General features: G+C 36.6%; 1 protein-coding gene across 1 annotated transcript; it reads left to right on the top strand.

Moving 5' to 3' along the window:
- Window positions 1–22,603, top strand: LOC122119893 (vomeronasal type-2 receptor 116-like). The gene is made up of 7 exons (XM_042693953.1): window positions 1–48; window positions 6,688–6,851; window positions 15,356–15,644; window positions 16,715–17,521; window positions 18,603–18,830; window positions 19,678–19,801; window positions 21,681–22,603. Exons 1-7 carry the CDS (start codon window positions 1–3, stop codon window positions 22,601–22,603), a joined length of 2,583 nt encoding a protein of 860 aa, XP_042549887.1.
- Window positions 22,604–27,622: the final 5,019 nt, after the last annotated feature.

The raw sequence follows: 27,622 nt of genomic DNA, 5'->3' as shown, positions 1-27,622 counted from the left end.
ATGACCAATAAATACATGGAGAAACAGTCATCTTCCCTGGACATGAAGGTAATACAAGCCAAAATGCATTGAATTTTATCTCACTCCCTACAGAATTTCCATCACAAAGAATGCAAATAACAAATGCTTGTCAGGGAAAGGGAACACTTATACACTGTTTTGCAATATAAATTCATACAGCCAGTGTGGAGGTCAGTAGAGAGGATCCTTAAATATAAAATTGAATCTGTGATATTATCTAGAGAAATCTCTATTGATACATCCAGATGAATATAAGTCAAGCTATCACAGAGATGGAAATATTTCAGATACCACATGAAAGTTTAATGTTATAAAATGCAGTTTATCATTACAGGAAGAAATTGGAGAAACTCTAGGTCTCTTTGGCACAGGCTGAAGCTTTCTTAATGAAGACCCAGAAACAACTAATAAATGAAGGGTTGGAAAAAATGGGATTTCATGAAACTGCAGGGCTTCTGCATAGCAAAAGACTAGCTAGCAAGATCAATAGAAAGCCCACAGATTGGGAGATGGTCTTCATTAGCCATATAACAGACAAGGGCCTCATATTTAAAATATAATTCAAACTCAAAAAATTAAATTCCCCAACAACAAATCCTTAAAGAAACAACAGCCCCATTAGTATGTGGGAGAAATACTTAGAGACTTCTCTGAAGAGGGAATAAGAATGGCCAATAGACACATGAAGAAATGCTCAACTTCTCTAGCCATAAAAGCAATGCAAATCAAGACAACATTGACATTCCACGTCACCCCAGTTAAAATGGCTATAGTCAAGAACTCTAATAACAACAGATGCTTGAGGGGATGTAGCCAAAAGGGAACCCTACTGAACTGTTGGTGAGAGTGTAAATTTGTTCATGCACTCTGCAAAGCCTTATGGAGATTCCTCAAAAGACACCACATAGAGCTCCCCGATGACTCAGAAGTCCCACTTCTGGCCATTTACTTAAATGATCACAAACAAGACCATACTAAAGCTACCAGCACAACTATGTTTATCCCAGCCTTATTTACCATAGCTATGATATGGGACCAACCCAAACGCCCCTCAGTAGATGAATGAATCAAGAGAAGGTGGCACACACACACACACACACACACACACACACACACACACACACAAGAATTATATGCCTCCATCAGAAAGAATGACACTGCCCTATTTGTTAGGGAAAAAAATATATTAAGTGAAGTAACCCAGACCCAAAGAAATATAGGTCCCATGGTTTCCCTTATTCTCAATAATTAATATGCTCTAGGATAATGTCAGCAGATGAGTAGAAAATCTCAAAACTGTATATATTTATATTGACCATATAGGAAGATGCTAAGCACAATGGACCCCAAGATGTGGACAGTAGAGGTTTTTCTTTGTCATTGTTGTGTTTAATGTACTAAGTGATTTTATTTTTGTTTCTTTTGCATGTTCTTCCCGCTATGGTATATCCCTTGTTGTTCCTGTATTTTATTTTAGTACCCTGCACTTTGTATATACATTTATCTAATTTGGAGAGGGAGAAAGCCTAACAAAACGCTGAAAAAAGAACACAGAATGATCCATTGCAACAATGAAACTCACAAGACACTGTGTTGGAAACAAACTTTACAATTTTTTTTGGGGGGGGGGAAGATTGGTGTGGGAAGGGATAGTAGGAGAAAAACAAAAGAGGGTGTAAAATTTTTCATCAAGAAGTGTACTCATTCATTTACTCATGTAACTGTAAGCCCTGTGTACAGCATCTTTACAATTAAATACAAATAAAAATTTAAAAATGCGATTGATATGCAAAACAGAACATTGTTTATACAAAACATGAATCTGTTATATTTGGTGACAAGTTAATTGTAGCACTGAAGATCGTTATGTTAAGTAGGTTGATTTCAGAAAGACAAATGTCAACATGTTTTGTTTTACTCTTGTGTATGGAACCTGGAATGAAAGATGAACATATATAAACATTTATTGTGAATAAACAAACAGAAACATATAAAAGTTGTATAGAGCTTATGGGAAGGCAAGATAGAAAAGAGAATTACAAAAATGAATATTTTCAAAGGACAATATATATTTATATGAAGTTGACTTCACTACACTTACTGAAAGTAGCTTAAAAAACAAAGTAGGGGAGAAAAGCAAAGAGAAGAGTCATATAAGGACTGTATATAAGAGTGTAGTTAGATTAAACTATAACCTACAAAGATAAAAAATATCATACTGAATCTTTTTTTTTTGTCAGTCATGGGGCTTGAACTCTGGGCTTGGGCACTGTCCCTGCTCTCTTCAGCTCAAGGCGAGTGCTATACCGCTTGAGCTACAGCACTACTTATAAATGTGTTAGAAACAATCGCATGAAATAAAAAAAAACATTTGAATACATACCTTAGGGTTCATTTCCTTAACATGAACTTATCTGACCTTTTCTGCTTGACTCAGACATATACTAGGTATTGCAAATAAGAGAAACCATGGAACCTGTGTTTCTTTGAGCCTGGCTTACTTCATTTAATATAATTTTTGCCAAGACTTTCCATTTCCTAACAAATGGGGCAATGTCATTCTTTCTAATGGAGACATAGAATTCCATTGTGTATATATACCACATTTTCTTGATCCATTCATCTACTGAGGGGCATCTGGGTTGGTTCCATACTTTAGCTATGATAAATAATGCTGCAATAAACATAGTTGTGCTGGTAGCTTTAGTATGGTCTTGTTTGTCATCATTTGAGTAAATGCCCAAAAGTGGGATTGCTGGGTCATAAGGGAGCTCTATGGGTAGTCTTTTGAGGAACCTCCATACTACTTTACAAAGTGGTTGAACAAGTTTACACTCCCACCAACAATGCAGTAGGGTTCCCTTCTGTCCACATCTCCTCCAGTATCTGTTGTTATTATAGTTCTTGATTATAGCCATTCTAACTGGGCTGAGGCGGTAGCTCAATGTTGTTTAGATTTGCATTTCTTTTATGGCTAGGGAGGTTGAGCATTTCTTCATGTGGCCATTCGGCCATCGTTCTTTCCTCTTCAAAGAAGTTTCTCTTTAAGTCTTTAGCCCACTTATTTATTGGGCAGTTGTTTCTTTGCAGATTTGTTGTTGAGGGATTTAGTTTTTTGAGTTCCAGGTATATTTTAGATGAGACCCTAGTCCATTGTGTGGCTAGTGAAGATTTTCTCCCAATCCGCGGACTTTCTATTGATCTTGCTAGCTATGACCTTTGCCCTGCCGAAGCTCTGCAATTTCATGCAATCCCATTTGTCCAATTTTCTTTGATTTGTTGTGTTTCTGGGTCTCTATTAAGAAATTTTATCCTGTGCCAAGGAGACCTAGGGTTTCTTCTATTCCTTCCTGTAATGTTTTCTGGGTGTCTGCTTTGATTCTGAGGTCTTTGATCCTTTTCGATTAGATTCTGGTGCAGGGTGATATATAAGGATATAGCTTTAGTTTCCTGCAAGTGATTAACCAATTTTGCCAGCACAATTTACTGAAGAGGCTGTCTCTCTTCCATTCTATTTTTTTAGCTTCCTTATTGAAGATGAGATGGCTATAGGTGTGTAGGTTCATTTCTGGGTTTTCAATTCTATTCCATGGGTCCTGAGGTCTGTTCTTGTGCCAGTACCAAGACGTTTTGATTACTATGGCTTTGTAGTAGAGTTTGAAATTTGATATTAATATTCCTCCAGCAGTGTTCTTTCTGTTGAGGATCATTTTTGCTATTCGGGGTCTTTTATTGTTCCATATGAATTTTTGGATTGCCTCTTCTATTTTCTTGAAGAATGAGGTTGGAATATTGGTAGGTATCTCATTGAATTTGTAGATAGCCTTGGGAATTACTGCTATTTTCATGGTGTTGATCCTTCCAATCGGGGAGCATGTGATATTTTTCCACTTTCTAAGTTCTGTTTTGATTTCCTTTTTTAGGTTTTTAAAGTTTTCTTCATAGAGGTCCTTCACTTCTTTGCTTAGGTTAATTTCTAGGTATTTTACTTTTTGTGGGGCTATTACGAATGGAGTTGCTTTCCTAATTTCAGCCACTCTTTTCTCATTGTTGGCATACAGAAAATCCATTGATTTTTGAGGGTTAATTTGGGAGTGGTATAATTTGTGGAGGGGAAGGGAAAAAACAAATCGTTTAAATAGGGATATAGGTGGACCCATTGCAACAATGAGATGTACAAGTCGTTATGTCAAAAGACGAACTTTACAAGGAGAGGGAGTGGGGAGGAGGTTTCGGTGGGGGGGGAGGGGGAGAGTGGGGGGAAGATGGGAAAGGATGGGAAGGGGAAACAAAGGAGGAGGCTACAATGCTTGATAAGAAATGCACTCATTATCTTTCCCATGTATTTGTAACCTCTCTGTACAGTATTTTCACAATTAAAAAAAAGAATGCGTGGGAAGTCAACAATGTTGATAGAAATGCAAATTCATGCTACCATTATGGAAATCAGTAAGAAGTTATCCCAAAGAAGTAAAAATAGATCTCCTAGGCTAGTTGTATCATACTAGGCTGTATATTCTAAAGCATGTAAGTGAAGGTACAAGAGTCACACTTGGACACCCAAGTATATTGCAGAAGTATGCTCAATAGCCAAACTGTGGAAATAGTAAAGATGATTTCTAAAATATTATTCACAATCAGAACAGGAATATTTTATTGGTATGGAAATGCAGATAAGATAACTGATGATTACCATGTTAAGTGAAGTAAGCCAAGTTTATAAAAACCAAGTTCCTGTGCTTGTTCTCAAATGTGGGAGCCAGACCTACAGACAACATATATATGTACTTAAGTAACACACACACAAATAACCATTTGTATAATTATGGGAATCTTTAAAAAGGCTAGGAGGAAGGGGAGGAGAAAATAGCATCATAAACAATATATAATAACAAAGTCTTGCAAGCAATTGGATATTAGCTGGAGGAGAGATGAGGAAAGGAGTAATATGTAGAGATATTTAGGTTGAAATATAACACATGCAGGTGTCCAATACACAGTGAATGTCTTCTAACAGTTATTATACATAAAAATGAAGGACAGAAGTACACTTGAGCTCATATCCAATTGTAGGCACTATATAGAGGTAGGGGAGAGCAGTGAATGGAGATGCAGAAGAAAGCAGACCCAAGTCAAAGTACTTCTTACACATATATGAAAATGGATAAATAAAATCTGCTGAAATTCATTTAATAAGGGAAGGAGTGGATGAGAATGTCATGCAGAATTTGAATTAGATCAGAGCAAATTGCATGTACATGTAGAAATGTCCAAATGAAAACTTCTTCTACAACTAATTGACATTGATAAAGAATATAAAATAAGTGTTAATATTCTATTTATTACTAAAATGATTAGGACCAGTGGCAACCACATTAGCAAATTTGGTATTCTCACAAGAAAGACAAGTTTTTTCAGGTCCCAGTAGCTTTTCAAAAGCATTAAAAGAAAGTATAGAAAGTTTCTGTGAATCCCATAACCCACACTTGCATTGTATGCCCTACTAATAGCATGCTGTACTAGTGTGGTCCATTGCACAATGTATGAGTCAGCACATCATTAGATTGTTCTGACCTTGATTTATGCTCACATGCAATTTCTGTTCTGTCCCATATGTTATCACTGCAGGCAAGTGTATCACAGCATGCATTCAACAGAATAGCCGGGAATAGAATAAATTCACTGAAGTTTAGGGCCATTGCTTTAGGATTTTAGGGGTTTTGAGATCTTTGCATGGATTCTACATCCAATACATTTGAGTGTTAGGAAATATACATGTGGTTTTGATAGGGGAGAAAGAGTTTCTTGCACAGGAACGGGTTCTCCGAATAGTATAAATAGAAACACCCAAGATGGTGGATGTATTAATGCTTCATGACAGCATATTGACCCAATGTATTCAGGATTTCCAGTGATATTGCCAGTTGTGAAGGTCAAAGTTCAGAATACAATTCTGCAGCTCAACTTCTGCACTGACCTTGGGCCACTGCTGAATTCAACATCATTATGCATTGTCTAGGCAAGCATAGATGGATGCATTTGTGGAGACTTCAGCATGGGATTCTTCTTGAAACAGGCCTGGGTCAATCAGCAGTTATGTTCTGTGGCTGTTTAGGACATTGGGTGTGTGAGATGTCCTCTGAGAGTGATGCCCTATAGAGTTGGGTTGACATCTCCTTGGCATAAGCCCTTGCCAACCATCTCACCTTTCATCCAACATGGCATCTATTGATGTTTTCCAGTTGCATCATCCCTAATAGATTTCATACAAATCATTTGCTAATGCAGGTTTACAACCAGGAAGAACAAGAAAACTTCATCCCAGGGGTCTCACTCTCTGTGGTCATGGATGAAATCATAGCCCCTGGATGGAGAGGACAACTGGAAAACATATTTTCCAACTCGTGTTGATTTCCTGGTTGCTGGGCCTCAGATGCAAAACCACAGGACTGGGAGTTTTCCACATGCCTACTGGGAAATCTTGAAGATTACAATGACAGAAGCTGAGTAGCCATCCTTGTCAATAGAAAGGCACACATACACATAGACACAAATACAAGGCATATTTCTCCACCTGATTCCACGGGCTTCATTTCCATCCAGAAATCCAGCTTGGCAGATGCTTCAGTGATGTTCTCTTTGATTTCCACACTCCTTCTTCTCCAGCTTCCACTCCGTGTCAGCTCCTTAGCAGGCACTGCCTGCTTTTCTAGAATGCAGCCCAGGGTGCATATGGATGGGGATGTGATGATTTCTGGGTTCTTCCCTCTCTATACTTTGGGAACAGATCGCAGAAACAGTGATGCTTCCCATCATGAATCAAACACATTGTAAGTTAATTCCTCCATAATTTTAGTTTCACTTACTCCTTTGTTCTCAGGCTGGGAAATGTGTGAGGAAACTCTGGAGGCTCACAAACTATGCTTTCTATATCCTCTTCTCCAAACTCTCATCAGGGAATGAGATGCATAGTATATATCAGTTTTAATTTGTGTGTACTATGGAGTGATCTTCTGCTTCCAAGGTGGAAGAGTGGTCTCTGTTTTCCTTCCATCTAGCTTCTCCTTTCCAGGGTCATGAGCTCTTCACTTTTTTCTAGCATAGCAACTTGATTCCTATTGCAACAGAATGCTATTGTTTATAGCAATGGTTCATATGTCTATTTCAGTGCTGGTGTGACATGAATAGTCTGTGAGGTGGCTGGCCACATTTGTAGTCAAAGATGATGACATCAGGAATTCTTTCACTGCTGTGGAATAGACTTGTAAATGTCCTAATCCTTCATGGCATTCCTAGATATTTGTCTTTCTTGTGTTCCTCTACTTTTCCACATTCACCTGATTTTCCTTCCCTTATTATCTTACAGTATATTTGAGTATCTTTGTTAGTGCATTTACACAGACACACTGAATCTTAAGGTTGCAGCTGATGGATCTCTCTCATCTACTTACAAATATGCAAGCACTGTTGGTAGAAATCAGAGAATTCTGGCTTTATTATCCTATGATCCATTTTATCAAATTAATGTGTTATTGAAGATCATTATGTATCATCTGTGAAGTCTTGATATACATAAATGCCTCCGCAGCAATGTGATGTCTCTGGTAGAAAGAGATGAACTCAATGCCACACCAGCAGTAGTTCTGGCAATGTTTTGCCCTTTTTACTACAATATAGGACTTGTTGTAACTATCTGGTTTCTTTCTGTGTTACTGTAATTCATATCATGTACGTTGATTGTCGTCACCGCCAGTATTTGTAAGCATTTATTATGTCTCAACAAACATCTTTATTCTCCTCCCATAGATATAATTTCCTTTTTCTCTTTTTATGTATTTTTCTCCTAGATTACATATAGGAGAAAAAACATGGTACTTGTACTCAATATTTGCTTCCTTTGCCTAACAGAATGATCTGTTTTTCCATTTATTTTCTTGCATTCTTGTTTGTTGTTGAAGAAAGCCCAACTTCATGTATAGAACACTTAATCTATCCATTCTCTTGTTGTACATCTTGAGCAATTTCATAAGTCATATGGTTTGTATAAAATGGCATCCATGTTTATATCTGTACAGAAACCTGAGCTTGATATATTGGGATAGATTGCTAAAAGGAATATAGCTGTGTCTAATATGAGCTCTATTTTTAATATACCATGATATTTTCATTGCTTCTTAATTCTACATATCTTCATCAAAATTTGTAATTTTTTTTTATGATGATAGCCATTTTGGATTACACGATAAGGTAATGCAGAATACCTTTGGTTTGCATTATGCTGATTGCTATAATTGTTCAGTTTTTCTCCTGTATGATTTTCCTATTTGTACTTTTACATTTGAAAAAAATCTTTCACTTCATGTGCCTGTTTCATAGTAGGTTTCTTTCTTGTAGTGGTGTTTAAATTTCAGTGTCATTTTATGCTGTGATATTAAGCCCCATCAGATGAATAGCCAACATAGGTTTCCAGCCATTTGTTTGGCTGTGTCTTCACTTCATTAAATGTTTCTTTTATTGTACTGAATCATTAACACTTTAACAGTTTTTATTTTGGTGCCAGTACTCTGGTTCAGACAAGATGCTTCTCCCTCTTGCTTGATACATTTGCTCACTTTCACCATGCTGCTGGTTCATTGGAAATATGTACTTTTCTGTCCAGGCTGTCTTTAAACTGTGACAAATCCAGGTGTGAGTCTCAATTGCTGGCTGGCTGAAACTTTTCAATTTCGTGAAATCACATTTATAAACTGTGGTGCAGATGGAATTCTTCATCTTGTGAATAAAACAAATGATTCCACTGCCATGCCAAAACCAGAGCATACCTTTTGCTATTATTTTATGACGTATTTGTATACTATCAGGACGAATTCCTATGCGTATTTGTTGAAGTGTTTCCATTATGACAGTATTTGCAATTTTCCAATCCTCAAATTTCCTATTAAGAATTGTGATGAATTTTGACTTTTATCCTTTTGTACAAACTGAAAAGTAAGATCTAGCCTAAGCATTTGTCATATGGATACTCAATTTGAACAGTGCCACCACTTACTATGGGTGGCAACTTCTAGCAATGTGGGATTGGACAATGTCGTTATGAATCAGATGAATGTAGTTGATTGGGAGTATTTGTAGGTCTCCTATTTCATTGGTGTCTGAGTTTATGAAATGCATTCTTTTTATTTTACTATGGCTCTCTCCTATAATTGGAAGCTGGCATTACACTAGTTCAGCATAAGTCTTTTGCATCTAAAAAGCTTTGGCAAATTGGAGATTTTCTTTTGTAGAGGTTGTGGGATTGTCTTTCTTGTTTCTATGCTGAATGTAATAGGAATTGGGATGAAGATTGTTTAGGTCATTTCTAGAATATATTGAAGATTAATTTCAAAAAAAATCACAAACTCCAAAAGGGCTAGGTGGAATGTTGGCACAGTGGAGTTGCTGCATACCTATTTCAAGGTTCTGACTTCAAACAACAGCAATGCTAAGGAAAAGTTTAAGATTTATATACATACATGTTATATAAATAATATGTATATTTATTATATGTACATTATATGTTATATAGTTTATGAAATACATAGTAAGTATACATTACTCCATATATTATATGTGTAACATATATAAGTATATAGTATGTGTGTATATCCATTTATATTATATGTGTATAAATATATGATATATACATATTAATGTGTATTTATAGCAACTGATGGACATTTAGCTTGTAACTTTTTTCTCAGATATCTTCAATGATGATATAGAGAACACAGGAGTGCAGATGCCTCTTTGCCATAATGATTTTATTCTATAGGATAAACAGCCACCACTGACATTACTGAATCATTATTTGTATTCTAGGAAGCACCACCCTATTTTCCACAATGGCTGTAGCAATGTGCACTCCTGTCTCTAGAGGGCAGCCATGTACAGTTCCTTAACTCCTCATCAGGCCATTAAGTACTCCCATACATTAAGTCTCCCATACATTTACTATTCCTACCTTTGTGAGATGATAACTTTCTGTTGTTTTATTTACCTTTTTCTGGTGGTTAAGAAGTTCAAGGTTGTCATCTACATATTTTGGCCACCTACATCTCTTTCTCTGTGCGTGTATGTATGTATATATATACAGTGACTTGAACTCAAGGCATTGCAGTCTCCCTTTGCTTGTTAGCTCAGCATGTGCTCTGCCAGCTAAGGTATGCCTACAGTCCTGCTTGTGCTGGTAAACTGGATATAGAGACTTCCAGATTCTTCTGTGTGGGATAGCTTTCAACTAAAATCCTCTGAACTCAAATGTAGGCAGAAGAATGTGATAAGGTGAGGTTATAATATGAATGTTTTCAGAATTTTGAAGAACCTCAAAGCCATGTATATATTGGTTGCAGTAGTTCACAGTGCCACTAATAGTGTAAGAGGTTCCCTTTCCGGGTGTCCTAACCAGCACCTAACTTTTTTTTTTCTTGTAATTGTGTTGAGATGGAATTTTAGTGTGGGTAGTATTTGTATATTATTTATATTTTAAGGATGTCAAACATGCATTCTTATACCAATTGAGAGTTTAATGTTCAATTTTAAATTGGGTCCTTTCATCTTTTGCTATTGAATTTTGACCCCTTTAGCAAATCTGAATATTTATCTTTTGTTGATTTTCCTCCATTGTATGGGTTGCCTATTGATTCTGGTAATCGTTTCTTCTGAGCAGTCGAAACATAAATTCAACATAGTCCACTCTTCAACTTTGCTAATGAGAAATAGCCTTCACAGTTTTGTTGCAGGAAGTATTTTGATGAGGATATTTGTCACTATATTGATCATAGACATTGAATATAAATTTAATTCCTTATTTTCTTCTCTGCTTTGATATCAGGATAATGTTGGTAGCATGTAATATGCTGTAAGAAATTCCTTCAACTTGCATATTTTCAAAATAAAGTAAGAATAATGCGCCTCAGGCAATATTTAAATTTGTTGGGACAATTCAGTAGGAAAGTCACATTGCACCGCTTTCCTTTGATAGGATTTTATTACTGATTCAATTTCATACAATTTCTTGTTTTAATTCACGTGTCTTCGAATTTCAACTATGGAAAAGTCTCCATGTCATTTCTTCTACTTGATCAAACTTATTGACATACAGTTTTCTCAAAGGATATTGATCTTTTATTTCTGTGTTTCCATGTCTAATGTTATTTACTTCAGTCTTTCCTTTGTTCTTCATAGTATAAGTAGGAATTTTTCCCTTTTGCCTTTGAAGAATTTTTCAATCTGATTATACTTATTGAGTTTGTCCTCTAATTCCTTTTTTTTTTTTTTTCACTCATGGCTCTTTGAACTCTGGGCCTGGGCACTGTCCCGCAGCAATTCAGCTCAAGGCAAGCTCTCTATCGTTTGAGCCACAAAACCACTTCTGGTTTTCTAGTGGTTTATTGGAGATAACAGTCTCATGGACTTTCCTGCCTGGGCTGGCTTTGAACTGTGATTCTAAGGTCTTAGTCTTCTGAGTAGCTTGGATGACAGGTTTGAGCCACCAGTGCCCAGTTTTCCTCTAATTCTTTTACTCCTACTAACTACTTTGACACCTTCTACAAATTTTGGGTTTGGTGTTTTGCTTTTCTACCTCCTTGCGTTGCAATGTTGAGTCTGTAGTTTTGATCTTTATAGGATCATTGTTATAATACTTGTTTTTTGAACCACCAAAACTGAGGGAATGGATGGGGTTTGGAAAGACAGGTGTAATCAATGGGTGGGTTGGCAGCAATCAAGATGCAGTGTACTCATACACTGAGTTATTGAATTGAAACCCTTCTCTGCAACTACTTAGAGACAATTTTTTAATGTTTCATTTAAATGCATCTTTTGCCATATTCATAGATTTTGGTATTGCTCTTTTCCATTTTAATTTGTACCAAAGATCAGCTTATATATTGACTTTCTCTTGATCCAGTGGTGGTTAAAATAATGTATCTTTCCTGTTTGCATCTATTTTCCCATTTATCTCCTTCATTTCTAGCCTTCCAACCCGGGTATCTTAGTGTGTGCTCAATACATTTTTTTAAAAGTTTGAATGCTTTTATCTATCCTGGAGAACAGTCAACCTATCAGAATGTTTTATTCACAAGAAATTGAGTGGAATGTTCTTTAGGTGTGTACAAGGTTCATGTGATCTAGGTTCATATTTACCTTGATGCCTCCTTGTTGATTCTGTCTGGATGATTTCATCATTGCTGAAAGTGCTGTTATATAATCTGTAGTTATTCTTATATTGATAACTTTGACTCTCTCTCTCTCAAAATCTACTAGTATTACCCTTATATAATGAAGTGCTTAAGAGTGTAAATATAAATATAATTGCTATGTTATCTTCCTGGTTTACTCCCTCATCATTGTATTATGAACTTTGTCACATTTAATTGCTTTGATTAATATACATTTGATAAGATGTGTTGTAGATATTCCTGATTTCTTCTGGCTTCTATTTGCTTGGTGTGCCTTATTCCATCCCTATCCTTGCAGTCTATGTATACCCTAAAAAGGGAAGTACGGAGTGAGGTATTTGAGATCAATCTAGAGTCTGTACTTTCATCTTTGCAATCATGCCACTTTATGTCTTTTGCTTTTGTCAGTTGTGGGGCTTGACCTCATGGCCTGCGTGTTGTTCCTGAGCTTTTCTTCTCAAGGCCACTGCTCTAGTACTTTGAGTCACAAAGTCACTTCTGGTTTTCTTGTAATTAACCGGAGATAAGTCTCTTGGATTTTCCTGCCTGGGCTGGCTTCAAACTGTGAGAATCAGATCTCAGCCTCTTGAGGAGCTAACATTACAGGCATAAGCCATTGGCACCTGGCTTATGTTATGTGTTTTAGATAAATAATTTCAGGTATTTCTATTCCCAGTAATTTTTCACAGATCATTTCTCATTATGACATTATGTAACTTGTGTAGCTTCACTGAAGCTGCTTCTGAAATCTTTCTTCACAGCATTCAGTGATTAATAAATGAGTCCATTACTAGTGGGTTTTTGTGTATATTACTTTTCATTTGTTCATTATAGGTTTTAATTTTTGATTTATAGAGGGGTTAAATGTTTTTAATTATAGCAAGTTATTTTGTAATGATGACAAGTATCCATGATGAGAAGCAAACAAATGAAGAAGACAAAATAAAAACAAACTTGAGGGCAGATTATGATCATAATCCATTAAGTGAATGTAAAGAAATGTCATAAGACAATCCCTTCATACAATTAAACTCACAGAAAAACTCTCACTGAATTGTAATTTCTCTACATTTCAAATATTGGATATCCAGTTTTACATTGTTTTATACTGAGTATTGGAAATACAGTTATGAAGTTGATAGTATATTTCTTTATCTAAGAAATGTGTATATGTTAGTGAGCATATATATAATGTTAGAACATTGTCAGAATGTTTGATAATCACCCCTCAGTAAGTTTTATACATTCTTGTCTTCATTTTTTTATCATTAACATTTTTACATTGAAAATTTTTCTTTCCTTTTCCTTATAGAAGAGATCTGATAGAGATATATTTCCTTAGCCTTTCTTGACAGAGAACAACTTGATCTCTCCTTCATTGCTACAGGATATTTCTGCTAAATGAAGTACACTTGATGGATATTATATATCATTATCAGCAGCAATGTAAAGATGTCCTGCCCCTCTGTCCTGGTTTGTGAAGGTTTTATTGAGAAGTCAGCTGTTAAGGGGCACACTTATATACTCTGATTTCCTTTTCATTTGCAGTCTTGAGAGGACTTGATCAAAGGACAGCTTGTTGAAGATGAGATGGTGGACAATTCTATTGACCTTGATCTTCCTAAACTTTGTTTTATTTGTCTGTCTTAGGACTTGAAATCAGGTACTGGGTACAGTCCCTGAGCCATTTGCTCAAGGCTAGCACTCTACTACATGAGCCATAGCTCTACTTCCACTGTTTTGCTAGTTATATGGAGATATGTGTCTCATAGACTTTTGTTTACTATGGCTGGGTCTGTAAGTGGTTCTGACATCTCAGCCTCCTGAGCACTTAGGATTACCCTCAGTGCTACCACTGAACCACTTGAGCATCAGTTCCATTCTGGCTTTTTGGTGTTTAACAGATGATAAAGAGTCTTTTGGCTTTACTGCCCCTGGCTTGCTTCCAACTGTGATCCTCAAATCTCAGGCTTCTGAGTAGGTAGAATTATAAGTGTGAACCACTGGTGACCAGAGACACAGTTACAAATTTCTAATGACCTTTTCACATATTCTTTCTCTCTTTCATACATTCAGTTTTGCTTTTGCATTACTCTTCCATGTAAGGGTAATTATTACTGTGCTTATTTTTGCCAATATTGAAGTTAGAACTGAGGAACTTCATGCTTTTCCTAATCTGTTTTGCTCAGAGTTAGTGATTTTATCACTTGAGCCACAACTGCACTTCCAGTTTTCTTATAGGTTAATTGGAGATAAGCATCTTACAGTATTCCTGCCAGGGCTTGTTTACCAAGAGGGGGAGAGATCTTTAAAGCTCTTACTCCCTGTTTCCTTTCCTTCTCATTATCTCAATGTACACATATTGTGAAGGAAGTACTGATCATCAAGGCATTTCCCAGCACTGAGTTTCACCATGATGGCCTTGAAACAGGGATATTTCAGCCTAAGGCTTCATTTTATTACAACTCTTTCCATCCCCCAGTTTGGAGGTTCATCTCTTCATGCAGAATTTCTTGGAATGTAGTGGAGGAGAGTAATATGGGTAACCATTTCCTGCTTCATTTTTAAAGCATCTCATTTGCTCTGTTACATTCATGAGAATTATGGTCTCTTCTGAGGCTTCAACTATTTTTTGGTAGCTAGTCCAGAAAGAGTTGTTTAATGTGTTGGGGATGCAAGGAAAACAACAGGGCCTTCCTCAAATGACCCCTTGCTCTGCATCTGAAAATTCAGCTTAAATGACATTATCTAAATTACCATGGTCATTAAGATACCCACGTCACTTAAATTGCGTGGCTCAAAAAACAAAGACTTATTTTTCACACATGTGTTGCTAGTCACCCCAACTTTAAAACAAAAGTATATTTGGTGTCTCATACAGATCCACTTCATGTTTAATGGAGGGTATCCTTTTTTGGTGTTATCTATGAAAGACAGAAAAATCAAGTTCTGTGGAATTCATATGGACATCATATTACCAATATCTCATAAAAGGTGTAATTTTTAAATGTATTTAATTTGTAGAGAAACAAACATTGAATCCACCAAAGTCACTGCATTCATATGAGAATCAGTTTTGGATTATTTTTGATGAATGTCTTATGTCTCCTGTGCAGGTTTGATTTCAAGTACTATCAGCTTGTTCTGGCCTTGGCTTTTGCTGTTGAGGAAATCAACAAGAAGTCCAGTCTTTTATACAACATGACTTTGGGATTTGATATCTATAGTGCTGATTTTAGAGCTTGGTCTGCTTTTGAGAATCCTTTTATTTGGCTTTCTGGGAAGAACAAGATCCCTAACTACACCTGCATGGGAGAAAGTAAGTTTGTATCAGTCCTTGCAGGAACGTCAGGAAAGACATCTGCGCAGATTGGAACACTGCTGGAACTCTACAGATTTCCACAGGTGAAGGAGAGACAGATGTCTACAGATGTCTGCTTTGGTTCCTTTTTCAGATGGTATAAGAGAATATTAGGAAAAATTATAACAAAAAGCATATGCTATTTTATAATATCAAAAGCTAAGTACTCAACATACTCTGTTATCTAGACTGTCATTGTTTAAGAGAGGAAAGAAAAATTGGAGAAAACCTAAGAATGACTATGAGCCTAGAGGTCGATGAATAATTTTGTAGGAAGTGATCAGGAAATGGGAAATGACATCGTGAAGTTCTTGAGTGAATAAAGTTAAGCATAGAAAAGCAAAATGGCTATGTATTCTCTCATCTGTGTATGTTGGATTTAAAATATAAACATAAAATACAAAATGAGTATGAGAACCTTTAAATGGCCAGGAACACATACACATGATTCAATGGGCTAAATTATGGTGTACATAACATTGACTATCCATGGTGAAACCACTGTGGATAATTTATGATTTCATGTGTGAGAGATATAATTTTAAAAGAATAGTGGAGCAGGTTATAATAATAGAGGAATAATGGCAAATATGATCATAATATTCAAGTATATATGTACAAATGGAAAAAAGAAACAACGGAATAAGTAGCGTTGGTATAGATAAGGTGAGAAAAGTAGAAATAATGGGATAAACATAAATAGGCATTGTACACATAGTTGACATACTCAATTGAAGAATCATTGTACAATGATTTAAAAATAATTTACAGTTTAAGTTAAAAACTTTAAAAATCAAGCACTTCAAGATGGGAATGTGGCTTAGTGATAGAGTGCTTGCCTACCTTGTATGAAACCCTGTATTTAACTCCTCAGTACCAGATAAACAGAAAAAGCCAGAAGTGGCACTGTGGCTCAAGTGGTAGAGCACTTGCCTTAAGCACAGAGTAATTCAAAGATAGTGCCCAAGACCTCAGATCAAGTCCCCAACAAAAGAAATAAAATCAAACCCCTCCTTTGACACAATTCAACCTGTTGCTTAACATAAATCAAGACTGAAGTTGTGAAGTATAGGAAATTTCTTTCATGTGAACCTCCAATTTTCTTTCCCTTTAGCTTACGTTTGGGGCTTTTGATTCTGCCCTGAGTGACCATGGCAAGTTTCCTTCTCTCTATCAAATGTCCCCAAAAGACACATCTCTAGCCATTGCCATGGTCTCCTTGCTGCTTCATTACAACTGGAACTGGATAGGGTTATTGATATCACAAGATGAGAATGGTTTGTCGATCCTTGCAGAACTGAGAGAAGCAATGGACAAGAACAGAATCTGTGTAGCCTTTGAACATATGATCTCTGGCAGTACCGCAACACAAGTAGTTAACATCATGGCAATTCAGAACCAGATTAATAAATCATCAACAAATGTACTTATTATTTATGGTAATAAGGAATACCTGCTAGGATTAATGGTATATCTTGGGCAATTTTTAATAACAAGCAAAGTTTGGCTCTTGAACTCACAATGTGATTTATGCATTGGAAGAAATTATTTCATATTAGGCTCATTTCATGTGCCTCTCATTTTTTCATATCACCATGAAGACATAGCTGGATTCACAGATTTTATCATGGAAGTCAATCCTTCCAAATACCCAGAAGACTTTTACCTTGCTAAGTTGTGGTTTCTCTCTTTTAATTGCTCTCATTCTGACTCTGACTGTGTAATGTGGGAGAACTGTCCACATGATGCCTCCTTGGAATGGTTGCCTAGGCAAATTTTTGACATGGCCATGTCTGAAGAGAGTTACAATATCTACAATGCTGTCTATGCTGTGGCACAAGTCCTCCATGAAATGTTTCTTCATCAAACTGAAGAGCCAGCAATGGATAATGGGAGATGGTGGGTGCCTTCTCCTGCACAGGTAAGGCCTTCACTTTTGGATTCTATACATGAAAAGCAAAGTCAGTTTAAACACATTCAAGTATTTTCCTATTGACCAAAGAGAAAATGTACATTTAAGAATAATTGTGAGGCTACTCCTGACTTCTGTTCATGTGTTCTTAGAGGTAAAAATAGCAGAGGTGATGTGTTTCATGTCCCCAACAATTCCAGTGTTACAAATGATCTCAATAAGCTCACAGCTAATGAATGTTCTCATAATCTTTTTCACTAGAACTTCTTAATAGCAAAGGATGATCTGTTCTTTAAGTACTTAATTATTCCAATGATTTTGTTTCTCGGAAAGTAACTTAAGTGATTGGTGGGATTGGGAAAAATGAGGAAGAATGATGGAAGGGGTGACATTGAGATGCCTTGTACAACACATTGACTCTGTACCATACATAAAGATAAAAATAAAATGAATCATTAACAATTTCCATATTTAACACATTAATAAATTAAATGGCTTATGCCTGTCATCCTAGCTCTTCAAGAGGCTGAGATCTTAGGATGCCTGTTGGAAGCCAGACTGGGCAGGGAAGTCTCTGAGACTCTTATCTCCAATTCACCACCAGAAAACCAGAAGTGGCATTGTGGCTAAAAGTGGTAGAATTCTAGCCTTGAGAGAACAAACTCAGGGACAGCACCTAGGTTCTGAGTTCAAGCCCCATGACCAACAAAAATACAAATAAATATTAATTAATTAAATACACACAAAAATAAGTGGCTCTGTTATATATCACCTACTTAGCCAATGAAATTCCTGGATATTGATAAAAATTATCAGTTGTTCAAAACTCTTGTGTAGGCAACTAAGAATTTTCTCATTCTTCGTTATGTGGAGGTGGATTCTCTTGAAAAAATTCCAGGTAGTAAGCCAAATTCAGAAATATTACTTGCTTTTGTTCCTAAAATACATTCTGTATTGATACTTAATTAGATATCTGTGTTAATTTTTAATGATAAAGTAAGATTAAAGAGAATGAGAGGTTTGGCTTAATTCAGGATTTCTGTTTCAACTCTTAGACTCTCTTCACCATGACATGATGTATCTCTTGTAGCTGCACCCTTTTCTCAAGAACATCCAATTTTACAATCCTGCTGGAGACCAAGTGATTTTGAATGAGGAAAGGAAATTAGAGGCAGAATATGACATTTTGAATATTTGGAATTTTCCAGAAGGTCTTGAGTTCAAAGTGAAAATTGGGGAGTTTTCTCCATATGCTCCTTATGGTCATCAACTGTCTGTGTCTAAAGATATGATAGAGTGGGCCATAGGAACTATTGAGGTGGGTTCATGTTAACAAAAATGATTAGAACTCAATACAAGTAAACAAAAAGAACCCTTAGATATTATGTACTCACTAATGACTCTGTATTGTACATTTATTAGTTGTTAACTTGAGAAATTGTTTGATTCAGTTAGGTGGAAAGGAAAATACTAACAACATTTCTAAATGTTCATTTATCATAAAATGTAGATAACATCTATTATAATTTTATTTTAATATTCGAACAAATACCTGAAAAAGCAATTTTTTCATGAAGTGGAAAGGTTTATTTGCACATCACAGTGGCTGTTTCAATCAACCCTTATTTGATCTGTTCTGTAAGGGTGTATTTTTTCTTTTTTTATTATTCCTCTTCCTATCCCTTCCCAAAGCGTGTATGTTGAGAGGAATCATCTAAGGAGTCTGTACCACAGGAAAATGGTGAACTCATAGCAACTGAAGACAAATAGGAAGATATGATGGGCCTTGGTCTAGCATAGTGTTAAAAATTTCAATGAGTATTTTACTACTTATTCCCACATTTCCATATTTCACAGATCAGTAAGAGAAAAATTATTCTATGAATTCAAGGAAATTTCTGGCTTAGTTTTATCAATTTCTTTCCATAGGAACCACTTCTTAAAGGTTCCACAATTCTCAGTAATAGCATAGGGTGAGGTTGATGGCTGTAGCACAAAATCCTTTGTGGATTGTGTCAGGAAATCTAAAATAGCATCCAATCGATTGATTAGTTTTAAGTATTTAAATAATTATACTTGATGTTCAAATGCTTAGGAACACCTGGTTTTATTGAATATCAGGTAATAGTCTGAATATTTACCAACACATATTTGATTTTCCTCAGACTCCTCACTCTGTTTGCAGTGAGAGTTGTGGTTCTGGATTCAGGAAATCTCCTCAGGTGGGAAAGGCTGTCTGTTGCTTTGATTGTACCCCTTGTGTAGAGAATGAGATTTCTAATGGGACAGGTAAGTCTCTGACTAAGGAAGAAATCTTCTATCTCTTCCTAGTTTTCAACAATGTATCTAAGCCCATGGAAAATGTTTTGTATTTGGATTACAGACCCAAAGTCTTTCTTCTTTCAGTAATTTAATTGTAACTACTGATGATAATGATCCTTGAAATAATATACCTCATGGCCTTAAATTTATGTGGGATTAATTTTGATATGGCATTTCACACATTTTAATCTCAAGAAAACATTTTCTCCACTATTCAATAATGAAGTTTTATGTTTTTCATTATGGTTGTGGAGTTGTTCTACAGAGTTATTACAGTTACATAAATCAGGTAAAGAGTACAATTCTTTTTGTACCATGTGTACCTTTCCCTGCCTCTTTGCCAGTTTTTCTCCTCCTATTCCCAATCGACAAGTTGTACAGTTCATTTTCCACATAGTGTCTAGTAAGTTGTACTTATTTACCCTTGTTGTATTTGTTCCACATTTTCTGTGACGCCCTTACCCTTCCAAATACAAACTAACAAGACAAAAGGAAAGAAAACAAAACAGCAACAACAGCAACTGAAAAACATCTCTCCTTTCCTTTTCATGGAATTTATTCATATGATACCATTTTCTATGCTCATATGCACCTCACTATGAGCCTTTCTCAATGACTCTTATGCATATCCTCCTTTGTCCTCAGTGAATGTTCAAAGTTCATTTAGCTTCTCCATTAAGGTGAAGTATGAATACCTGTAAAAGACTCTCCATTTTCTTCCAAATTATATTTATGCCACAAAGAACACATAAATCTTGTATATTTTTATTTCCCTGCCCAGAATTGTTCTTGCAGTAGAGAAAGTGCTTAGAAATCTGAGATTGGTTTGAATATTATACACAAGTATTCTGCAGAGCGTGATTTTGGAGCTATAAAGAGAACCTTGATCCTCAATTCCCACTGCTTTACAGGTGGGAAAATTTCAAATATAATGAGATGAATTCAAGTATGTAACACAGGCCTCCTATTAAAATTTCAAACAAACATACAGCAATGTAACCTATATTATTCACAATTTTGAATGGCAGTAGCAGAATTTTGCACATAGTACTGAAATTCATATAATAGCAGCACAAAGAAGTCAGAAAATTATTTTTAGTTTACTTGACTTATGAAAAATGCCCTTTTCCAATATATGTTAAAGTCTGTTTGAAAAAAGCCGAATGTCTTATAAATTGAATGCTCTTTCAGGTATTTTGTCACAATTAAGAATACTATTATAATAGATGTTGCTTAGATTTTATGATAAATAAATGAAGTTTTTGGTTATAATTTGTGGAGGGGAAGGGAAAAAACAAATGGTTTACATAGGGATACAGGTGGACCCATTGCAGCAATGAGGCGATCAAGTCGTTATGTCGAAAACAATCTTTACAACTTAGGGGGGTGGAGGAGGATTGGATGGGGTGGCGGGGGAAGGATGGGATGGGAAGGGGAAACAAAGGAAGAGGTTACAATACTTGATAAGAAATGTACTGATTATCATGCACATGTAATTGTAAACCCCCTGTACAGTATTTTCACAATTAAAAAAATATGTTAGAAACTAGCAAAAAAGAAAAAAAAAAGAAATATCCAATTAGCATGTTTCTTTCCTACATCAGAGTCAGTGAGTAAAACAATCAGAATGGAAAAAACAAGGAATGTGAGCATGAGGATGAAGTTACTGCATACAAACCGTGAAAACAAAGAGTTTCAGGCATTTTTAATTTTACTTGGTACTATGAACTCTTATGTTAATAAGAACTAATATGTTAGAGTCTCCTCTAAGAAGGGACTTACCAATTTCCACTGAGGAGAAGGCAGTACTGAAAGGAGTCAAATGGTAACTCCCTCTTCTTACCAGATATGGAGCAGTGTATGAAGTGTCCAGATGATGAGTATGCCAACACAGAGAGAAACCAGTGCCTCCCCAAAGCTGCAAGTTTCCTGGCTCATGAAGAACCCATGGGAATGGCCCTGGACTGTGTGGCTCTCTGCTTCTCCACCCTCACTGCTGTTATTCTAGGAGTCTTTGTGATATATCAAGACACTCCCATTGTGAAAGCCAACAACCTGTGTCTCAGTTACATCCTGCTCATCTCCCTCATGTTCTGTTTCCTCTGTTCCTTGCTCTTTATTGGCCGTCCCAACACAGTCACCTGCATCCTGCAGCAGACCACATTCGGTCTTGTCTTCACTGTGGCTGTTTCCACAGTGTTGGCCAAAACTGTGACTGTGGTTCTGGCCTTCAAGGCCACTTCTCCAGGGAGAAAGATGAGGTGGCTGCTGGTATCAGGGGCTCCTAACTTCATCATCCCCATCTGCACCCTCATCCAGGTGACTGTCTGTGGAGTCTGGCTGGGAACCTCTCCTCCCTTTGTGGACACAGATGCATTTTCTGAACATGGCCATGTCATCATTCTGTGCAACAAGGGCTCCCTCACTGCCTTCTACTGTGTCCTGGGATACCTGGGTGCCCTGGCCCTGGCCAGCTTCACTGTGGCTTTTCTGGCCAGGAACCTGCCTGACACCTTCAATGAAGCCAAGTTCCTGACCTTCAGCATGCTGGTGTTCTGCAGTGTGTGGCTCACCTTCCTGACTGTCTACCACAGTGCCAAGGGGAGGGTCATGGTGGCTGTGGAGGTCTTCTCCATCTTGGCCTCCAGTGCAGGGCTCCTGGGCTGCATCTTTCTTCCCAAGTGCTACATCATTTTAATAAGACCAGATAGAAATTCTCTGCATGGCTTCAAGGACAAAATTCATACTGGGAGAAAGAAGCCTTCTTAAGGTAAAACTCAGGTGTTTGATCAAATGCATAGAAGATCTCAACTAAACCACTCTTTTTCCAGTCTTGTATTATTTTATATTATATTATATGTATAACTTCAACTAATATGTCGATCTTACTCATTTCTCTAGTAGTGGTAGTCACAAATTTTAGCAACAGCTGCCTTATTTTCAATTTCATTTAGCTTGTTTTGTTTTTTTCTTTTCATTTAATCCTATCCTACATTTTTTTAATTTTTATTTTTTATTGTGAAAATACTGTACAGAGCGGTTACAATTACATGGGCAAGATAATAAGGACATTTCTTATCAAGCATTTTAGCCTCCTCCTTTGTCCTATCCTACATTTTAAGTGTATTTTTTATGGTTGTAGTATCTCCTCCATTTGTTTTTGTAGTCACTTTTTATATTTTTAGTTATCCCATTTCCTGTCTTTATATCAGTGTTGTTTCGTCCTCTAATACATTTCATTACATTTCTTTTTAATTCGATTCCATGGTATTTTTGCAAGTGTGCAGGTCTTTGCATATGTGTGGGCCTTGAATTAGGCCTGAATACTTACCACCCCACCCATCCCTCCCTCCTTCCCTCCCTTCCCCTGTTTCTTTCTTTCTTTCTTTCTTTCTTTCTTTCTTTCTTTCTTTCTTTCTTTCTTTCTTTCTTTCTTTCTTTCTTTCTTTCTTTCTTTCTTTCTTTCTTTCTTTCTTCCTTTCTTTCTTCCTTTCTTTCTTTCCTTTCTCTTTTTGTCTGTAGTGGGGCTTGAACTCTGGGCCTGGGTGCTGTACCTGAGTTCTTCAACTTAAAACAAGCACTTTGCCACATAAACCAAAGTGCCATTCCATATTTCTGGTGGTTAATTGGAGAAAACAGTCTCATGGGTGTTCCTTTCTAGGATGGTTTTGAACCATGATCTTCTAATCTCAACCTTCTGAGTAGCAAATGTGCCCAACTGACCATTTCTTAAAAGTCATATGATACACACACTTCCAAATTGCACAAAAACTTTTGTCCATAAGGCAGAAACCCAAAAAGTTTTATTTAACTGACCCTTCTCAGCCTTTCTGTATTGGAACAAATTATGCTGTCGGAACCAACTACTTGAAGGCCAAACTAAATGGTTGACATGTTTATTTCAAGTGTTGTAACCCATCTGGAAAATAGCTGTTATTACAAAACTCTGACTTCCAACCTTTCTGCTTAGAAGCTTCATGGAGCTAGCAAACATCCTTCCCATAAAATTACAGGATACCTCCCAATAGACTTTCCAAGATTTTAATTTTTGCCTTAAAAATCATAGGATCGCCGGGTACTGGTGGCTCACGCCTGTAATCCTAGCTACTCAGGAGGCTGAGATCTGAGGATCGCGGTTCAAAGCCAGCCCAGGCAGGAGAGACCGTGAGACTCCTATCTCCAATAAACCACCAGAAAACCGGAAGTGGCACTGTAGATTAAGTGGTAGAGCGCTCGCCTTGAGCTGAAGAGCTGAGGGACAGCGCCCAGGCCCAGAGTTCAAGCCCCACGGCGGACAAAAAAACAAAAAAATAGGATCATCAGAAACAAAGAAGTGGGAAGGAAGGGATGTTAGGGAAAAAACAAAGGAGGGGGAAACAATGCTTGATAGGAAATGTACTCATTACCTTGCTCATGTAACTGTAACCCCTCTGTACAGTATTTTCACAATAAAAAAACTTACAAGACTTCTTATAACATCTGTATTCTTTCTAGCCAACAAAGGAAGCAATTGTTTATGAATTCATAAGAAGACAAATAAATGTGATACATCCACACAATGGGAATATTTTGGGCCTTAGAAAGGAAGAAGTCTTCGATGATGCAGATATTTCGAGGACAGACCTTGTAAACATCACACAGGTAGTGTGTGGTGATCACATATCATGTGCTCCCACTTATGAAATGTCAGAGTAAGCATGTCCACAAAAGACAGCAGGAACATGCAAGTTCCCTGAGGCTAGTGAGGAGGACATCCTGGAGTAAAGAGAATGGCTTTGAATGCTGTCAGCTTTGTGGTGGGGATGGATGATAAAAATGTTGTAAGACTGTGTTAATGGTAGTATGGCTTTATGAATATACTAAAAATCATTTAACTGCATAATTTAAATGGATGAAAGACATTTCATTTTGTTTTCTGCTTTTCCCAAATCAAACCTACAGCCATATACATGTTAGGCTAGTGCTCTACCACTGAGCAACATTCACAGCCACGAATTATTTATAGTATCTCAATAGAGACTGTTTTCAAAGTGCAAAAAAAAGCCTGAAAAGACTGAGGACAGTTATCAGGTCAGAGAAGACAGTGCTTCTCCTCCCACTCCAACCTCATTCATCTACACATGTGTCTCTCTATTTCCAAGAGTTTGATGATTCATTGGTAGCATTAAGAAATGGCCTGGGCAGAGAATCTACAAATTACAGGTCTGAAAAGTGATTGATAATAGGATGTAATAAAGCTCTGAAATTTTATGCCCTAAAGAATGAACACTCAATACACTGGCAAAAGAGCTTAAAAGATTTTTTTATCAAAGCAGGAAGTTCAATGATGAATGTGGAAATAGTCATTTTCCTTGGACATGAAGGAAATACAAGCCAAAATGCATTGAATTTTATCTCACTCCATACAGAATTTCCATCACAAAGAACACAAATAACAAATGCTTGTCAGGAAAGGGAACACTTATACACGGTTTGGGGAATATAAATTTGTACAGCTAGTGTGGAGATAACCACAGATGTTCCTTAAAAAACAAAAACCAGATTAAACACCTGTAAATAACTAAAGATAGATCCTTATATATCACCTTGTACCAGAATCAACTCCAAAGGGATCAAAGACCTCAAAGTAAAAGCAGATAGCCACAAAACATTACAGGAAGGAATAGGAGAAACTCCCGGGCTCCTTAGCACAGGCTGAAAATTTCTTAATAAAGGCCAAGAAACACAACAAATCAAAGAAAGCTTGGACAAATGGGATTGCATGAAACTTCCAAGCTTCTACATAGCAAAGGACGTAGCTAGCAAGACCAATAGAAAGTCCACAGATTGGGAGAAGATCTTCACTAGCCATACAATGGACAAGGGCCTCATATCTACTATACTTAGAACTCAAAACATTAAATCCCGCAACAACGAATTCTCAAAGAAACAACTGTCTGATTAATAATAGGGCTAAGGAATAAAAGAGAGGCTTCCCTGAAGTGGAAATAAGAATGGCCAATAGACACATGAAGAAATGCTCAACTTCTCTAGCCATAAAAGAAATGCAAATCAAAACAACATTGAGATTCTGCCTCACCCCAGTTAAAATAGCTATGTTTAAGAAATCAAACAACAACATATTTTGGAGGACATGTGTCCAAAAAAGAACACTACTGCATTTTTGGTAGGAGTATAAACTTGTTCAAGCACTCAGGAAAGCAGTATTGAGGTTCCTCAAAAGACTACATGTAGGGCTGGGAAGGAGGCTCAGTGGCAGAGCGCTTGCCTTGCATGCATGACGCCCTGGGTTCGATTCCTCAGCACCACATAAGCCAAAATGAAAAAAGCCAGAAGTGGCACTGTGGCTCAAGTGGTAGAGCACTAACCTTGAGCTGAACAGCTGAGGGACAGTGCCCAGGCCCAGAGTTCAGGCCCCACGACCAGACACACCACCCCCCAAAAAGACTACATATAGAGCTTCCCTATGACCCGACAATCCCTCTTTTGGGCATTTACCCAAATGATCACAAACAAGGCCGTACTAAAGCTACAAGCACAACTATGTTTATAGCAGCATTATTCATCATAGATAAGATATGGAACCAACCCAAATGCCCCCAGTAGTTGAATGGATCAAGAATATGTGATACATATATGTGTATATATTACATGAATATTCATATATATACATATATATACATTTATATATATATATATATATATGAATTCTATGCCTCAATAAGAAAGAATGACACTGCCAATAAGTTAGGAAATGGAAAGACTTGGAAAAAATTATATTAAGTGAAGTAAACTAGACCCAAAGAAACATAGGTCCCATGGTTTCCCTTATTTGCAATAACTAATATACCTGTAGGATAATCTTGCCAGAGAAGCAGAAAAGGTCAAAAGCTATGTATATATGACCATATAAGACGATATTAAGAGAAATGAACACAAAGATATGGACACAGAGGTTTTTTCTTTGTTGAAATTGCTTTTAATGTACTATATGATTTTTTTGTTTCTTTTGTGTGTTCTTCCCCCATAGTATAAACCCTGTTGTCACTGTATTTGATTCAAGTGCTCTGACTCTTGTATAAACATTTTTCTAATTTGCAGAAGGAAAGGGAAACAATAAAATGCCGAAACAAGGATACAGGTTGACCTATTGTAACAATGAGACACACAAGATAGTATAGGGAAAACAAAATTTACAATGTCGGGTTGTGGAGAGAGGAGTTAGACAATGGGGAGGGAAGGGATATTAGGGAGAAAACAAAGGAGGGAGTAACAATACTGGATAGGAAATGTGCTCATTACCTTACATATGTAACTGTAACCCCTCTGTACCGTATCTTCATAATTAAAAAATAAATAAAAACTAAAATTAGATCTGTGGTATTGTCTAAATTATTGTTGATACATCCAAATGAATATATCAAGATATAAAAGAGGTGTTTGCACAGTAGAGGTTACTGTGGCCCAATTCACAATAGGGAACCTGTAGAAAAAGTTCAGCTACCTGATGAAAGATTAATATTAGAAAATGCAATTTATACACAAAACAGTCTTGTTTACACAAAACTCCAATATATTATCTTTGCTAGCAAGTTAATGTTAGCACCAACGATCATTATATTAAGTAGTAGAGTTTCAGAAAGATAAATGTCAACATGTTTTTCTCTATTATATGGAACCTGGAATGAAAGATGAACATACATAAGCATTTATTATAAATACACAAGCAGACACATACAAAAGGTGTATAATTATAAGCCTGAAGAGCTTATGGGGAGGGAAGATGGA

The sequence above is a fragment of the Dipodomys spectabilis genome, unplaced genomic scaffold (assembly GCF_019054845.1).
Source record: "Dipodomys spectabilis isolate Male_0828 unplaced genomic scaffold, ASM1905484v1 ptg000173l, whole genome shotgun sequence".
In the NCBI taxonomy this organism is placed as follows: domain Eukaryota; kingdom Metazoa; phylum Chordata; class Mammalia; order Rodentia; family Heteromyidae; genus Dipodomys; species Dipodomys spectabilis.
This window is presented reverse-complemented; position numbering and strand designations above follow the sequence as displayed.

What these genes read in the sequence shown, in the direction of transcription:
- LOC122119893 (XM_042693953.1), top strand. Translation starts at nt 1, where the DNA reads ATGACCAATAAATACATGGAGAAACAGTCATCTTCCCTGGACATGAAG. An exon ending in GGGTGCCTTCTCCTGCACAG is followed by an intron (nt 17,522 to 18,602) that starts GTAAGGCCTTCA and finishes TATCTCTTGTAG; the next exon opens with CTGCACCCTTTTCTCAAGAA. An exon ending in TGAGATTTCTAATGGGACAG is followed by an intron (nt 19,802 to 21,680) that starts GTAAGTCTCTGA and finishes TCTTCTTACCAG; the next exon opens with ATATGGAGCAGTGTATGAAG.